General features: G+C 40.0%; 1 protein-coding gene across 1 annotated transcript in view; it reads right to left on the bottom strand.

Annotated features, from left to right (window-relative positions):
• Window positions 1-251: 251 nt before the first annotated feature.
• rab2a (RAB2A, member RAS oncogene family) overlaps window positions 252-18,739 on the bottom strand; it is a 60,227-nt gene continuing 41,739 nt past the window's right edge. The window contains exons 7-8 of the mRNA XM_055634014.1: window positions 9,837-9,905; window positions 252-1,425 (exon numbers count right to left, since the gene is read on the bottom strand). Of these exons, the coding sequence (XP_055489989.1) occupies window positions 1,330-1,425; window positions 9,837-9,905 (165 nt within the window). The 3' untranslated portion in view covers window positions 252-1,329. The remainder of the gene's footprint in view (window positions 1,426-9,836; window positions 9,906-18,739) is intronic.

An 18,739-nucleotide genomic window follows, 5' to 3' on the forward strand; every position in this document is an offset into this window, starting at 1 on the left:
TACCAATGTCTTTCTTCCTGTTCAATTACCTTTGACCTGCTTTGGTTTATAGGTTTACCAATAGCAATTAACTGCCCAAAATGCCTTTTTTGTTGTGGAATATGGCAAAACACAATTAACCTTCATAAGATGCTACTTTAAAATTTTAGTTTAAACACATTTCTAAATATTTAAGGAAAATGGGATCCACAAAGCTCATTTAAACCAGCATCTGCAGTTCCTTCTTACACACTTCACAAAGCTGCAGCCTGTTCAGTTTTTGCCAGGTTGTTTCATTTTGGCAGGTTTATTATTTTATGACCCCTGTACAATAAACAAGATCTTCACTGACAAAACAGAACAAACTGCCAAGAAAGAAAAATTTTACACCACTTGTACATCTAATTTTTAAGTTCATGTTTAAATTTACTGGTCAAAGAAATACATGCAGATAAAAATGTGTATAATGAGAAAAAAGTTCTACACATTTCAATGAACCACCCCAAACAAAACAAAAAGGATCCTCTCAGCTGCCATTTGTTGTAATCTTGTCAAACTACTCCTTAAGGCAAACCTGATTCATTTTTGAGGGGGTGCTTTAAAGAAGCTGAATAGACATTTGGCATTAAAATAGACAAATGAAGATATGAAGTTTGTGACAATGTACATTTAACTTGAGTTACATTTGAGAGTTATGGATGTAGGTTTCAGTGGTAGGATGGGGAACAGAACAGTTGGTAGTGAGCCCAAAAAGTAAAACCATCACAAATTTGGAATAGACAAAGCTTTAGACTAGAAGAACAATACTGCCATTTTAAGCCGTAGTCATCCAGAAAATGTTTGTGATCTGCTTAACTACGAAGGGATTTCAGCTCGACCAACATATACCCAAGCTTGTTATTTTAACTATATATACACAAAGTGGATGATAAATACAGAATTAAAACATTCCTCTAGCATTTCTCCACAGCATTTGAAATTTGACAGCTTTTACAGTTTGGTATTGCAAAATAAGTAACAGTGATAGCAATTTTAATCCATACTTAAAATACTCAGACAAAATTTGTAGTGTTTAATACAATTCATGTTGTAGTCAAGGGCAAAATAGACAAAAGATTAACCAGAAAAAATTAACTGTAAATAGGTGCAAGTACAATTTTCAAATCCTGTCATTAAGCAAATTCCTGCTGAGAACAGTATATACGATAAGTTTTACAAGGTTTATGAAGGACTTTCCGGATATCCCCTGTTAGATAAAACATACAGCAATGGCCTCACTTCTTGAACTGATAAGGAAGAGAGTGAAAAGGTAAAGGGTCCCAAGTCAAGCAGACAGAGAGTCGAAGAACCTCAACAGCAACCTCCACCAGCCTGTTGCCCTCCATGGCTACCCGGATGTGATGCATTGGTAGCAGCGTGCTGTGGTCCAATCTTTATGCCATTTGCCTTGAAGGAGACAAAGATAAAAAATTAGGAGTGGTACATGTATAACAGATTCAGGAGACTGGAATATTATCTCTAAAAAATGCATATTGTCTTTATGGTGCACATAAAAAACGATTTATCAAATCATTTGCAGAATTTGTTTACTATAATAAACCTTTTTTCCCAAAATCAAATATCTACAAAATGCTGCATAATGTTTCTATTCAAGATCACTTTAATACTTGCATATTATTTTTCCATTGCATATCACAACATTTATACTGCCGTATTTTCTCCAAAACGAATGATCTTATCAAATTCTGATTGCAAGATTGAAAACATTCAAATTTTGCTTTGAAATTATAAATTTGAGATGTTTACACAAAGGAGGGAAAGTTGTGAGGGGAACTGAAATAGCATACAAAGGATATAGGTAGGTAATAAGTGAGCAAATATCTGCCAAGTGAAATATAATGGGGGAAAGTGTAGAATTATCCATTTTGCACAAACAGTAAAGTTATCTAAAAAGAGAGATTAGGATGTTGTAGTGAATGATTCACAACCGGCTACTATGCAGATACTCACGTAATTTGGAAAGCTTATCATGGTTAGAAGAATTGAATACAATAGGTAGGTTGAGCTTTAGTTACATGGAATATTATCACACCCAGTACCTTATATGATTTAGAATAGTTTATTTATTGTCATTGTAACATGAACCATGTACAACAAAATTTAGATCTTATTTAAGGAAAGAGGCTGATGCATTGGAAGGAGTTCTACGGGTGTTTACTTGACAAATAACTATAATAAAGGGCTATTTCATGGAGAAAGATTGGACGGGCAGGTTTGTATCAGGAAGAGTTTAGAGTGAAGACAATTGAAACATACAAGATCATCAGGAGATTTCAAACTGTGTTGCAATTTAAAAATAAGGGTCACCATTTTAAACAAATGTGGCAATTTTCTTGCCTTCACGGACTGTCAAGATTCTTTGTAATTCCCCATCTCAAATGGCGACAAATATTTTTTTGTTGAATGGTGCAGGTTGAGGGGTTGAGTGGTATTCTCTTGCTCATATGTAAGTTCGTATGTAAAAGCACAGTAGTCATGATGAATGTTTATTTTTAAAAAAGGTACTTGTTTTGCCATAACTGGAGTAACCTGTCAACTTCTGAGCATCACATCAAGAAAAATATAGCATAGAGTGGATGTGGACAGGATGTTTTCACTGGTGGGAAAGTCTAGGACCAGAGGTCATAGCCTCAGAATTAAAGGACGCTCTTTTAGAAAAGAGGTGAGGAAGAACTTCTTTAGGTATAGGAAAGAACCGCAGATGCTGCTTTCAATCGAACGTTGACAGAAAATGCTGGAGTAACTCAGTGGGACAGGCAGCATAACTGGAGAGATGGAATGGGTTACGTTTCAACCCGAAATGTCGCCCATTCCCATTCCTTCTCTCCAGAGATGCTGCCTGTCCCGATGAGTTACTCCAGCATTTTGTGTCTACCTTCGAGGAACTTCTTTAGTCAGAGGGTAGGTAATCTGTGGAACTCTGCTACAGAGAGCTGTGGAGGCCAAGTCCGTGGATATTTCTGTGGCAAAGACAGACAAATTCCTGATTAGAACGGATGTCAAGGGTTATGGGGAGAAGGCAGGAAATTAGGGTTAGGAAGCAGAGATCAGCCATGATTAAATGGCGGAGTAGACGCGATGGGCCAAATGGCCTAATTCTACTCCTGAAACGTGTGAAAAAAGGAAAGATTGAAAATGTAGAAGAATATAACCAAAATGATTCCAGGGATGCGGTACGTCATTTATGTGGATAGGCTGGAAAAGCTGGAGTTGTTTGCCTGTTAACTGAGGAGGTTGCAAGGACTTTTGGGTGAGAAATTAATAATCATGAAGTGTATCAGCAGAGTAGGTGGAAAACCAGTTTCCTTTGGCAGAGGGGTTAGTAACTAGACGATATAAAATAAGTGACTGGCAATCCAAAATGGCTTTTTTTAAATTAAAAAAAACACGCACGCCGTATTGTTAACGTCTAGAATTCAAACCCAGGAGTGCGGGGAGGCAGATTCAAATGGAGTATTCAAAAAGGAGATAGATGTATCTGAAAAGATTGAATTTGCAGGGCTATAGACAGAGAGAGTGGGATGGCTGAATCCCTCTTTCAGAGTCAGTCTAAACACGATGGGCCGAATGCCTTCATTCCATGCTGAAATGGATGATTTTGTAAAATCTTTCATTTTTTAACGTAACTCAACAATTGTAAAAGCCAACCTCTCAAAAAATAAGTTGAGCTCAATTTGTTCGGATCAAAATTAAAATGCTTCTGTTATACCCGACACAAAATTGTACATGTTATTGTTTAAGTGTATTTCTAAAATAAAAGAACCAAAGAGCTTTTGAAAAATGAAAAATGAAAAATGACCTACAATACTCTGTATACAACTTGTGCTAAACAGGTGCTCCATATAAATGATTCCCTATTGTATTAAATGAGGAGAATATAAAAACACTGATCCTCTAGGCACCAATTCTTTTGCCAGTTTGAATCAGCTGTACATGCCAAGAGTACGAATGTTCTATGTCATCAATAATCTCAGCACTCCCCAAAGACATGGCAGTTTGCCAAGAACCCACACGCGTGTACACTGAGCACTTTCATTCATCAAACACAGACTTATCTTAACACTTACTGGCTCAAGTGGTTACACCTTAAACCTATTTTTCCCCCCTAAAAGTCACGGTTAACACAATAAAATTTGCTTAGAAGCAAAGTACACTGATAAATCTCAGCTTTTATTAAAAAAAAATACTTGGCAGACATTCCAGTTTTACATTAGCCTTGGGGTTTCTGGCAGCAGTTTTGTATTTACACCAGATGATGTGGTTTAAGTTCACTCTAACTCCTCTTATTGAATACATGCCCTATGGCTCATTGGTTTCATCCATCTGGACTAGTAGCAACCTTTTGCGATATCGTGAAGCACAAGCATGGCACTTATCCAAGTAACAAATAACAAACGTTCGTGGTTTCTAACAATGCTAACACTCAAACCCTTGTCAGATAGGAAAGATGACTTGTGAAAGATAATAGAAGGCTCATTTATTTGTAAAATTACACAATCAGTAAATTATTGTAATATTTTACCAGGCCTTTTAAATGCACCATGATCCCATACAGTGCATTTGCTTATCATTTCACCCTTAATGTAATCTCATTTTTCAAACTCTATCAAGCAATTTGTACTTTTTTACTGTTTTAACTAGTTTGAGAAAAGCTTTCCAAATAAATTATGAGGCTGTATGATATTCTTCAAATGGACAGGAATATGAACAAAAGTAACACTTTACTATAATAAACCATCAGAAAGTCAGGGAGATGTGAATAGGCAAAACAATTTCTTGACAGAATCTCAGGCAGGTTTCGTTAAATAAGTTTCTAGGATATAACCAACATTTGACACTATTCTTCACACTTAAACTAAATCTGACATGCAGTCTGCTAATAATGCTACTGCTCTTTGATTCTGAAGCCAAGTTGATAATTCATTTAGTATAAATGTGACAGTGTACATCCAATTCTCACCAATGTTAGCTGACTTGAATGTTTCTAACATTGTTATTTCAAATGTTAGCAGCTACATGTTTTAGTTGTGTTTACAACTGATCTAAATACAGTTTGTGCAGTCATCATGATGGATTTCCCAAGAATGTACTTGAGTAATACGATTTAGTGCGGCCCTGCACAACACTCAACTTTTAGTGCTCTACATTGTGGAGACCAGGCATGCCTACCATACTTTTAAAAATATACCAGGATTGCACATTGTTGTGCTGGAACCCTGCCTTCCACTGACCTCTTGCAGCATGAAACAGTGATCTTATCACCACATGGCCCAGATGGAAGAAACCCCCAAAGTAATGACCAGAGGCTGTTGTGAGGTCTGATGGGCAGGTTGGAGCTGATGCTTTGACCACTCAACACAGAGATGCAGGCCTCAGGGCTGTATGGTTACTGATCCCAACATTCCTAAACACCAGGCAAATAGCCCCAGGTTCACTCCGCATTAAAAAATCCTTGTGGCAGAGATCACTATAACCATATAATTGTTGCACAAGCACCAGGATAGGACAGAGGCTCCCACAAATATTCCAACACAGCAGTAGGGAGGGCAAAATAAATCGTGCCAGTTTGCTGACAATAGCATTGCCAGTATTTAAATCAGTTGCATCACCATATATACGATACTATAATTACCTAATTCAGTGCCAAATCCACTAGTCCTCATTCCAGAACATATTGCGAATACTAAAGTACCAGTTAAATTACATGAAAATCAAAAGCAAAGGATAAAATCCAAGGCAGAATATGGCCCAAATGCTGATCAGATTGCAGCCACCAATGTTACTTCTGCTTGGAGCAGGACAATGCCTTCTGTAATATCTGTGTTGAATTTGGTTCATACCAAACAAGTTAAAAAAAATGTTTTAAAGACATTTCTTACATAAAATTATAAAAACAACCATCAAGAAATTTGATGATGCCTTATAAATCTTTCACCATTTTGCAGCAGTGCTCCTTAAACTGCAAACTACATTACCCAGCAGTCTGAAGAAGGTCCCAACCTGAAACATTCCCTATCTATGTCTATCCAGAGACTTGCTGTATTACTTCAGCACTTCTATGCATGATTCCAGCATCTGCAGCTCCTTGTCTATCTCTCACCTAGCACCGAAGATAGACACAAAATGCTGGAGTAATTCAGCGGGACAGACAGCATCTCTGGACAGAAGGAATGGGTGACCTTTCGGGTTGAGACCCTTCTTCAGACACCTAGCAACAGTGATCAGTATCGTCTGCAATCCCAAGGTGCACCCAAGAAAATGTTTCCAGTCTCAACCATAGTTTAAAAACTACTTACAATAGTTTCCCCAATCATATTTTTGAAGTACCTCAAATGTTAGTTGAGATTATGCATTTATCCAACAGATCCCAAATGTCAAAATAATGGTTAGACTTAATGTCACCAACACATGCGTCACTGAAACTTCAGATTCTACACAAGCTACTAAGATTAATTCTATCTGCTTATGACCATTGGTGAATACAATAAAAGTCCAATTTCATTGCAGCTCATACACAACTCCAACTGTGTGTAAATGACAGCCATTTCAACATTTCACTTCCTCTCGTTTTGGTTTGGTCAGAACACCCTCTAGTGTTGGTCCATGAAATTGCTCTAGGAGCTGTACATGTTCTTGTATCAAACTAGACCAGGGCTCGGCAACTTAGTTCTGCATTGGGGCTAGGACGCATGCCTGTGAGCAGATGGCAGGCCACATCTATCACGTGGATCCTGCCCATTTGAGGACGCCACTCATACTCACTTGTCCCCAGCCTACTGACAATCCCGATCACGACCAAAGATCATAGAGCGGATCTTTGATTCCGACCGTGAAGCCCAGACACAGAAGGTGTGCGGGCGGCCGTGCCAGTGGCTTTGCACAGGATGCGGTAAGGCCAGAGCTTGGCGCTCAGTGCAGCCCTGTCATTGCGGCCGCCAGGCCTCCTTGTGTCCTAGCGACACCGTGCCTGGGCACCACGGCCTCGGGAGGTACCAAAGACGATGGAAGTCTGCGGGCCAGATAATTATGGAAAACAAAACAAAAAACAGGCCGTTGGACCGGGTAATTTCGGGTTACGGGGGGCCATAGGTTGCCGACCCCTGAACTAGACCTTCAATTGGATATTGATCAAATTAATGTGCCCTCCTTTCAAAATGTTAAGATCATATAGTACAATAAATTAACTTTCACTACATTGATAACTCATAATTTTAGTTTGCTTAGTTGTTAATTGTGTTCTATGCTCTTAGAAAAAGTTCCAAGCTTTCGAGTTGTCTTTGTGGTCCACATAGCAAAATATGGAGCCCATTTACTAGATTTTAAAATATCATTAAAATACCAGCGGTTAAGAAAAATTTACATTGCATTGAGGAAAAGATTGCTCCAGATTACAAGAATATGTTTTTCTCATGCTTTTCTCTCTCTTATCTATGGTGCATGCCTATTCCAGATAAATGTTCATGCCTGGGTGATATTAACATGTAAATGAGATGAGCCCAGAAAGTTCTGGATCCAACTACATGCCAGGTGAATGCTTGTAGCAGCAAAATAACTAATTTACATTGGAATCAGGAATGGGGTGGTGGGAGTGATGTAAAAAAAATAATTTATTACTCATCCTCGAGGCAAGTAGTCTTTTCTGCATCAATCATATCACAGAAACAGGCCCTTCAGCCTAACTGGTCCAAGATACTCATCTACACTAGTCATATTCCCCACATTTAATCCCTCTAATCTTTCCTATCCATATATCTGTCCAAATTTATTGTTTTAATGTTATTGTACCTGCTTCAACTTCTGTATCTGGCAGCTTGCTCCATGCATGGAACCATGTAAAATAAGTTACCCCTCACATTCCAATCCCCTCTCACCTTCAAACTATGCTTTCTAGTTATTGATTCCTCAAACCATGGGAAAATACTTTGTGCATTCACCTTATCTATACTCCGAGGGGCAATCAAGGGCTGTTCTGGTGGCATGCTGTTTTATGTTCTATCTTTAAGCTCAGGGAGAAATTGCAGGGGGTCTTGCAGAGATATTTGCATCATCTTTAGCCACAAGTCAGGAATTTTAGAAGACTGGAGGGTGATTAATTTAAGAAGGGAATCAAGGATAAGCCCGGTAACTACAGACTGGTAAGCCCGAGAGTTTCGGATCAGTTAGTCGAAGGGAATCTGAGGGACAGGATCTACCAGCATTTGGAGAAAAAAATAATTGATTAGGGATAGTCAACACAAGTTTGTGATGGGGAAATCGTGTCACATTAATCTGTTAAAGAGTTGTTTGAAGAGTTAAACAAGAGTCGAGTAAGTTTGCGGATGATACTAAGATAAGTGGCATCGTAGCAAGGGAAGAAGGTTGTCAAAATTTTCAGTTATATCTTGATCAGCTAGGTAAGTGGCACAAGAATGGCAAATGGTATTCAATATAGATAAGTTGGAGTTATTATATTTTGGAAAGACCTTTACAGAACATTAGAGCCCAGCGTACTGTTGTAGAACAGAGATCCTGAAGTACAAGTACACAGATCCCAAAAATGGTGTCACAGGTAGACAGGGTGACAATGAAGGCAGCAGTTGGCACATTGACTTTCAGTAGTCAGGGCATTGAGTACAGGAGTTGTGAAATTGCAGTTGTGCCAGACATTGATGATGTACAGTTTTAGTTAACTTGCTGTAGTAAAGACATCATTAAGCTGAATGAATGCGGAAAAGATTTAAGAAAACCCTACCAAGATGTGTGGGCCTAAATTATATAGAGTGAGGTTGGTTAGGAAATAACTTTATTCCTTGGACTGTAGGAGTGAGAGGAGTGACCATATAGAACATAGATAAGGTATAAGTAATGTAGGTACAATAATAGGTTTTAAAAGACATTTGTATAAGAAATATTTAGAGGAATATAGGCCTAATGCTGACAAACCAGACTAGTATAGATGAGCGCTTTGTTCGACATAGACAAGTTTAACAGAAGGCCGATTCTAAGGGCTACTTATCAGAGCTTAATAGACCACCAGTGGTAAATCTAATTTTTGAGAGGTTTGTTTTGAAAGAACAAGGCCACTTCCTGATGCAAACTAATCATGCCAGCGCTCTGGGGAAAAATGAAGAATCACTACTCGGGAAAGAAAAAAGCAAATATATATTGCAATGGAAAACTGTTCACAGATTTTGTTTTCAAACAATTAATTTACATAAATTAAATGAAACTGCTGGAGAGACTCAGCTTATCAAGCGGCATCTGGTGAGGGAAATGGAGAGATGTTGGTTTAGGGACGGGACTTTCCTTCAGACTGCCCGACCCACTCATTTCCTCAGTTTGCTTTTTACTCAAGATTCAAGCATCTGCAGGTTATTACGTTTCCAAACATGTACTTACATAGCATGATTGGGCCTTAACCACTTACATTTTCATTAATGTTGCATTACTGTATAAGTATATTGTGAGAAATCTAATCAAAGATTCTCCAATCAGCCAACAGCAGGGATTAAGTACCTCTTTACTGAATTATTGGCCTATGAGATGATTCCTTTGGGTTTATATTCAAATTAGTTTTGGAATGGAGGCCTGGCAGTTCTACACGTACATCACTGGACAATATCAATTCAAACAATTGATTTTCTTTCTCTTAATTCCGTCTTGCAAGAAAAAAAATTAATGTAGAAAAGTTGCAGCTAAATTTTTTTCGGTTTACGATCAAAAATTAAAAATTCTTGTGTCACATTAGGCCACTCATTACTTACAAGAATTAAACATTCAATACCATAACACAGAAACTTAAGCAACAATGTTCTCACCTCATTATTTATATCAAAGACTCCTTCTTGTATTTTTTCATAGATCTCCCTAGCTGTGTTAATAAATGCCTGCAATTTAAAAGAAAACATATGATAAAATTGTTAAGGTACCTACAACATTCATCACAATCGCTCATTCAACACTCCAGTTCTACTGAGTATGGTCCCCGAAGCACAATTTATTTTGGGACAAACAGGAACTAAAGAGAGGTGGTATGAAAAATTATTCATAGAAAATTGGCAACAACATGTGAAATAAATCTTGGAACTCAAGCACAAGACCTGCACACCCAAATGTAGTTAATTTACCATGTATTTGTACTTCAGAACCTAATGGCATCTACAGACTGAAATTTTGAAGATTTGCATGATGGACTGGGCTGCATCCACAACTTTCTGCTATTTATTGCAGTTTTCGTCGAGTAGCTGGCAAACCAAATTCTTGTGAATTCCAAAAGAAAGCTTTCTACAGTGTATTTGTAGAAATTACCAAGAGTGAATTTAGACATGCTGAATTTTGAATTGAATTGAATACGGTGTCACGTGATAAGTCACTGTGAAATTCTTTGCTTGCGTACCCAAGGTACACAATAGCTGCCACATAAAGGGCGCTGACAAAGTTACAGCGTATCCGGTGCCAGGTCCACACCCCGTCTGCCTCTGTCTGAACATATCATCCTCCCCCCCCCCCCCCCCCCATCACGGCCTCTCCCTCCAAGCCGGGTCCTCCTTTGTTCTCCCCATTCCCCTCCCTCACTGCGGTCTCCCCACTCCGGGCCCCTCCTTTGTTCTTCTTAATACTTAATTTCCTTAATCTTCTGAGGTCGTGGAAGGGTTGGTGTGCTTTCTTGGCCATGGCATCAAAGTGGTTGAATCGACCCAAATTGTTGCTGATTTTTACTGGATGCCGAAACTGGGGTGGGGGGGGGGGAAAGAGATGATAAGCGGCGACGACCCCTCCCCACCAAAAAAATCATTGTGGTTTTGTGTGTGTGGTTTTGTGTGTGTGTGTGGGTGTGTGTGTGTGTGTGGGTTTTTGTGTGTTTGTGTGTGTGTGTGTGTGTGTGTGTGTGTGTGTGTGTGTGTGTGTGTGTGTGTGTGTGTGTGTGTGTGTGAAATAGGGAGGCGGTTATGAAACCTCTGTTCATTTACAGAGCGGGGAGGGGGAAGGAGAAGGAGAGGCAACCAGCAGCGCGCATCCGGGATTTCATTTACATGATAAAAGCACGCTGGACACCGACAGGGCCCGGAGCCGCGCACCACGTTAAGACGGACAGCCTCAAAAATTCACTGACTAAAAGGCCTGTCCCACGAGCATGCAACTCCATGCGGCAAGCGGGACCTAAAAGGGCCTGTCCCACGAGCATGCGACAAGCGCGACCAAACCAGAAGCCGGGGCGGCGCGAGTGACATGAAGTTCGAGCGATGTCCGCGGGACGTTCGCGCGTGACGTACGCCATCGAGGCGGTGCGTACGGTGTCGAGGTGGCTGCGGGCTGGCCGGCCGTTGCCGAGCGAAAATTTTGAACACGGTTAGTTTTTCGGAGCTCCGTGCGATGTCGGGACCAGCTCCGCACAACTCCATACGACTCCGGCGATCGAAGTGGGACCGGCCCCGCGAGCTGTACAGCTCAAGCGACGACGTTAGGTCGAGCTTGCCGCATGGAGTCGCATGCTCGTGGGACAGGCCCTTTACGTCGCGCTTTCCGCGTGGAGTCGCATGCTCGTGGGACAGGCCCTTAACTTTCAGTTATTTTTAAATACCACATGCATAACTGAAAGTCTCCCCGGAGTGCGGCATTTGAAATGACCACAGGATTAGGGAGAATGGTGGAGGATAAGGGTAGGAAGAAGGATGGCGAGGTAATGGAGGAGGGGAGGGAGGGGGTGAGGGGAGGAAGCAGAGGAGGGTTGGTGGAGGTTGGGGGAGGGAGGATAATGGAGGAGGGGAATAGGGGACTGAAGAGGGAAAGTGAGATGCATTCACATTGATCTTATATTTTACAAGCTGTTGCCATTTTAAACTTTAAAAACGTCTGCTGATCCTGCGCAGTTGGGGGCTATGGGTGAGTGGTGGAATATTGCATTGGGGGAATGGGGCCCAATGGGTCCCACTTGGTTTAGTATCTCACTAAAACCTTCCTATCCATATATCTGTCCTATACTGAAGCTGTCCGAGTTGGTCATGGACTCCTGGGCCACCTCCTAATTCTGCAGCCTGGGTCAGTCTTCAATATTTCCAAAATATGACAGGCTGCAGCCTGAATTGAGGAATTAAAAGTGATGTTCCACAAAATCTAATTGCACTACAGCCCACAATCCTCCTCTCCAAACTGCTTGCCTGTGTTCCAAGAAAACATGCATTATTGGATGGAGAGGGAGCACACCAGGTCTTTGCACAATCAGTGAGCATCACAGGCATTGGAGTGCAGCCTGGACAGGAAATCATTTTAATCTAAATTTGTGAAAATTTGAATTTTTAAAAATAAAAACACTGATCGTGCAGGGTGCAGAAGGGATAGTTTCAGGTCTTCCTGCCTTTACATACATATCACTTAAAATGTGCTAAACCCCATTAACTATTTGTTTTCAGTTTGAAAATGTATGAAAATGGTTAATTAGCACTAACATATTACTGACCATCCAGTATATATTTATTTAGTTAAAAATAATAATTTTGAAATAAGGTGGTGACCATTGTAGCTTGACTCATAACAAGGAAAAAAAAAAATCAAAAAAAATCAGGATAATCTTGCATCAATAGATTAGATGGACAGGACTATGAATGGATTTAAACACAATTTAAACGTAACAGGAATTAAATCAAGAGATTACAGGAGGCAGATTCCCATGGACGGTAGAAATGTTAGGAAAGCACAAGGAGATTCTGGAACACCTTGAGGGAGTTTATAGGGGATTTGATAGTACAAGGCGGGAGAGGGGAAGCAGAAATAGTTGAACAGATGGTCCCCGTCAAAGCAGAAGGAAAAAAAAAGCACAGCTGTTAAGGAGGCAAGGTTCACCCTCTTGTGAGGCACAAAAGAGCAAAAACTCTAGGGTGGGGAACATGGAAGTACAATTCTTTAAAAACAAACATTTTTCTTTTTTTAGCATCATTGCCAGAATACCATGTCTGTTGATCAATAGGAAAGGACATGGGATTATATGCAACTAGAATGTGCAGTGAAGTGATGAACGGGTGTTTTCAAACTGAGGTTGAAACAAAGTTCAAGTACATGCCAAGCCATTAGTTAAGAAACATGGAAAAAATCCAATGCATTGTAGACATTCAGGTTCAGTTTCATATAGACGATTGTGTAAGGATTGTGTCAGTAGTTAGGAACAAATCACGACTTTAGCCATTGTAACTTAGTGTGAAAATTTCAGTTCACCCAATGCTGAATGTCAAGCAGCGTGTCAATTTAAGGCCGGCAGAGTTGGTTCTCAGCAAATATGTGGAAACCAACCTAGTGATACAAGAAAGCATATGCACCCTGGCAATCCTCCCCAGAAACACATTGGAACAAAAAGTCAGGACAGTTTTTCTGAGAACAATTGAGCAAGATCCATTCTTTTCATCAGATATCCCACACCACATCTACCAATGTAGATAAAAAAATAATGTTTGTACAATGTGGGGATAAACTCAGATGACTGAATGGCTTGAGAGTGCTTAACATTGACTCCAAATGCCAAGAAATCTCATGGCATTAAGTCAAACTTATAGAATGAAACATACTGATTACAAACTATTACCCTCTCTTAACTAACAAATCAATCTTCTTCCAGTTGAGAGATAGCACTAGAGGAAGCAAAGAAGTCAGGTCAAGTGAGTTTATTGTCATATGCTCAAGTACAGGTACAATGAAAAGCTAGCTTGCAGGAGCACATGCAAGATGTAGACAACATACTGAACACAAATATGTAAATGATATAAGACAGTAAAATTACAGACCATGCAATTATTTTATTATTATTATTAAAGCTTTATTTAACACATTTGTGCAAAACCTGCTACTGCAAGAGGTGGTCCATAGTCTGCAGGGAGGAACTACAGATGCTGGTTCAAACCAAAGACAGACACAAAAGGCTGGAGTAACTCAGCGGGACAGGCAGCATCTCCAGAGAGAAGGAATGGGTGGCGTTTTGGGGTGGTGCGGCATAGACAGAGGAATTGGGAGTTGGGGATAGTCTTTACAGGAAGCAGGGTGGGAAGAAGTGTAGTCAAGATAGCTATGGGAGTCAGGGGGGTTATAATAGTTTGCAAGCATTCCCATTCTTAATAACGGTTGAACCCAGCAGACAAGCACAAATGCATCTATAATCTACTCTCAACCAGAAGTGCCAAATTAGTGATTTATTCATCTTGTACTTCGCATAAGTGTCTGGCGTAAATTTCATGTGATAGCGGGTACGTAGGAGTTCGTGAATGTCTCATAGTGGCTCGTACGAGTAAAAAGTAAAAGTATTTTTTTACTGGTGGACATTTTTCACAGTGTTGAAAAAACTTGACGAGTTTACCGGATTTCCCGAATACCTACCGTTACTCATACGAGCTGCTATGAGACATCCACAAACTCCTACAGACCCGCTACGGACACTCTCCGAGTTTGAATCAGGGAAAAACTCGGGAGAACTCTTGAATTACCTCGTACAGTGGGACAGGCCCTTTAGTCAGTTGGAATAGGACAGGACTCAAAATTGCCTTTAGTGCCGTTTAACACAGCACAAGATCGGAGCGTGAAATTGCCACTCATTGGCCACCATAGATGAAGAAAGAGCAGAAACTATCTTGCAACAGTATTGTTTAGTAATAATTTTATATAATTGATATCTAAGAATATGTGGCTACAAGCTTTCACCTGCAGGGCATTGCTATACATGGCAGAGATACTTAATTTTTAATGAATAAAACTTGTGCATTGCTCATTTCCCCCCCCCAAAAAACAATCAATTAACTGAATTTATTTATTCGTTCATTGGTTGAGCTCAATTCTGTAATTTAAAGAAATAAATACATAAAACGGATTGGATAATTGAAAAAGTGTACACAGGTTTGCTGCCAGAGTAATCAGTTTGTTGGGAATTTCAGGAAATTGATACATTTTCATCAAATGACTTTGGGCTCTGAACAAGTACATTTGGCTTCCAGCCAATACCAAACTTAATCAAATACTTCCATTTTCCTTGGCAACTAAAGCTGATCTGCACGTCAACTCAATTTGTGCTTTTAATAATATACTTTACCTCAATGGCTTTACAAATTATATTAATTGGTAATTGCAGTTTCAAATTCCATGCTATTTTATACAACATAAATTCAATAACTGGGGTCTGCAAATTACTCACTTAGTAACTCAAACAAGATGCATAATAGTCAAGACCATTTTTGTAACTTTAGAAATACAAACACCGAACTATGCTGTGTATGAAACACTTTCACATTATTGTGCATCTAGCAAAATTAAAAGGTCAGGCCTTGTCAGAGACTAATCACAAGCATGTTCGGTATCATACACAATCTCAAAGGCAATTAATAATAATAATTTATAAAACATTATAATCTACATTTTTTCACACTTCTCCCAACCCTATTGCATCTTTTATGAGTCCTGGAAGCACTAACTTTTCACTTTGGATTTCTGAAGAGCTATAAACCTCTGTGGCACTTCACTCAAGGTCTATTTATATTTGAGCCTGAAGAATGACAAGGAAGCAATTTAAAAAAGAGACCGTATTTTTAAATTCACTTAGATTGAATATGGCAAAAGCACAATTTATAGCTGACCCTTAGTTTCCTTCAGAGGCAATAGTGAACCACTTCAAATCATTGCTGCACAAGATGACAGCAGGCCATATTAACATTAAGTAGGGCATTCTAAGATTTGATCCGAAGGCTGGAGATATGCCTCTGGTACAGTGTCCCCCATAATGTTTGGGACAAAGACTCATCATTTATTTATTTGCCCCTGTACTCCACAATTTGAGAATAGTAATAGAAAAAAAAAAAAAAAAATCACACGTGGTCAAAGTGCACATTGTCAGATTTTATTCAAGTCCATTTTTATACATTTTGATTTCATCATGTATAAATTACAGCCGTGTTTATACACAGTCACACCACACCCACCCACCCATTTCAGGGCACCATAATGTTTGGGACACATGGCTTCACAGGTGTTTGTAATTGCTCAGGTGTATTTAATTGCCTCCTTAATGCAGGTATAAGAGAGCTCTCAGCACCGAGTCTTTCCTCCAGTCTATCCATCACCTTTGGAAACTTTTATTGCTGTTTATCAACATGAGGACCAAAGTTGGGCCAATGAAAGTAAAAGAAGCCATTATGAGACTGAGAAACAAGAATAAAACTGTTAGGGACATCAGCCAAACCTTAGGCTTACCAAAATCGACTGTTTGGAACACCATTAAGAAGAAAGAGAGCACCAGTGAGCTTACTAATCGCAAAGGGACTGTCAGGCCAAGGAAGATCTCCACAGCTGATGACAGAAGAATTCTCTCTATAAAAATCCCCAAGCACCTGTCCAATAGATCAGAAACACTCTTCAGGAGTCAGGTGTAGATTTGTCAATGACCACTGTCCGCAGAAGACTTCATGAACAGAAATAACGGAGACTACACTGCAAGATGCAAACCACTGGTTAGCCGCAAAAATAGGATGGCCGGGTTATAGTTTGCCAAGAAGTACTTAAAAGAGCAGCCACAGTTCTGGAAAAAGGTTTTGTGGACAGATGAGATGAAGATTAACTTATATCAGAGTGATGGCAAGAGCAAAGTATGGTGGAGAGAAGGAACTGCCCAAGATCCAAAGCATACCACCTCATCTGTGAAACCCGGTGGTAGGGGTGTTATGGCCTGAGCATGTATGGCTGCTGAAGGTACTGGCTCACTTATCTTCATTGATGATCCAACTGCTGATGGTAGTAGCGTAATGAATTGCGACGTGTATAGATAAATCCAAACTGCTCAAGTTCAAACAAATGCCTCAAAACTCATTGGCCGGCGGTTCTTTCAACAGCAAGACAATGATCACAAACATACTGCTAAAGCAACAAAGGAGTTTTTCAAAGCTAAAAAGGGTCAATTCTTGAGTGACCAAGTTAATCACCCGATCTGAATACAATTGAGCATGCCTTTTATATGCTGAAGAGAAAACTGAAGGGGACTACCTGCCAAAACAAGCATAAACTAAAGATGGCTGCAATACAATGGCAGAGCATCACCAGAGAAGACACCCAGCAACTGGTGATGTCTATCAGTCACAAACTTCGAGTAGTCATTGCATGCAAAGGATATGAAACAAAATACTAAACATGGCTACTTTCATTTACGACATTGCTGTGTCCCAAACATTATGGTGCCCAGAAATGAGGGGACTGTGTATAAACACTGCTGTAATTTCTACATGGTGAAACCAAAATGTATAAACATGGCCTTTAAAGTCAAAGTCAAAGTAAACTTTATTGTCAATTCAAATAATGCAACAAGTAGTTACACAGAGGAATGAAATTGCGTTTCCCCATACTCCAAATGTGCAAGTAATATTTATAACACAGACAGACTATATACCAATAAAGATAGACAATGGACATATACATTATATAAAATATTCAGTGTGCCAGAGTGTAGTAAAATTTTAAGGTATGTTATTAAGGTGCAATAATAAAGGTGCAATATAGAAAAGTTCAAATAGCATACTGCAGACATTGAGTTAAAGCTATTTTGACAGTCAGTTGGTCTTTGTTTGTGTAATGTTCATGGGATTTTCTTAAGTGTGTTGAGTAGCCTGATGGCCTGAGAGTAAAAGCTGTTTTTGAATCTGGTGGTTTTGCTCCGCATGCTGTGGTAGCGCTTGCCGGATGGTAGGAGGGTGAACAGTTTGTGTGCTAGGTGGGTGGTGTCTTTGATGATATTGGTTGCTCTCTTGCGACAGCGAGATGGGTATAAGTCCTGGATTGCTGGTTGGCATGATCTGGTGATGTTCTCCGCTGTCCTCACCACTCTCTGTAGGGCCTTCTGGTCAGCAGCAGAGCAACTGCCATACCAGACTGAGAGACTGCTGGTAAGAATGCTCTCAATGGCACCCCTGTAAAAAGTGGTGAGGGCAGAAGGGGGGAGATCGGCTCTCCTCATCCGTCGAAGGAAGTGGAGGCGTTGCTGTGCTTTCTTGACTAGGGAGATGGTATTGGTGGACCATGTCTGATCATCTGTGATGTGCACTCCCAGGAACTTGGTGCTTTTCACAGACTCCACTGCACTACCATTGATGGTGAGTGGGGTGTGTGCTGTCTGTTTCTTCCTAAAGTCCACAGTTATTTATTTTGTTTTATTGACATTGAGTTGAAGGTTATTGATGTCACACCAGTTGATGAGTTGTTGTACCTCCTCTCTGTAGGCTGAGTCGTCATCGCGGCTGATGAGACCCACCACTGTTGTGTCATCTGCGGACTTGATGATGTGGTTCGAATTATGTTTGGCACAACAGTCATGTGTCATCAGCGTGAACAACAGAGGGCTCAGCACACATCCCTGTGGGACCCCGGTGTTCATGATGGTGGTCTCTGATGGGTTTTTGCCAACTCTTACTATCTGTGGTCTGTTGGTGAGGAAGTCCAGTAACCAGTTGCATAGTGGGGTGCTGATGCCTATTCCGTCGAGTTTTATTAAAATCTGACAATGTGCACTTTAACCACATGTGATTTTTTTATTACAAATCTCAAATTGTGGATTACAGAGGCAAATAAATAAATGATGGGTCTTATCCCAAACATTATGGAGGGCACGATGTGTAATATAAAGGAGCTGCAGATGCTGGTTTACACCAAAGATTAACACAAAATGCTGGCGTAACTCAGCAGGTCAGGCAACATCTCTGGAAAAACATTT

This window comes from Leucoraja erinacea, chromosome 4 (assembly GCF_028641065.1).
Source record: "Leucoraja erinacea ecotype New England chromosome 4, Leri_hhj_1, whole genome shotgun sequence".
Classification (NCBI taxonomy): Eukaryota; Metazoa; Chordata; class Chondrichthyes; order Rajiformes; family Rajidae; genus Leucoraja; species Leucoraja erinaceus.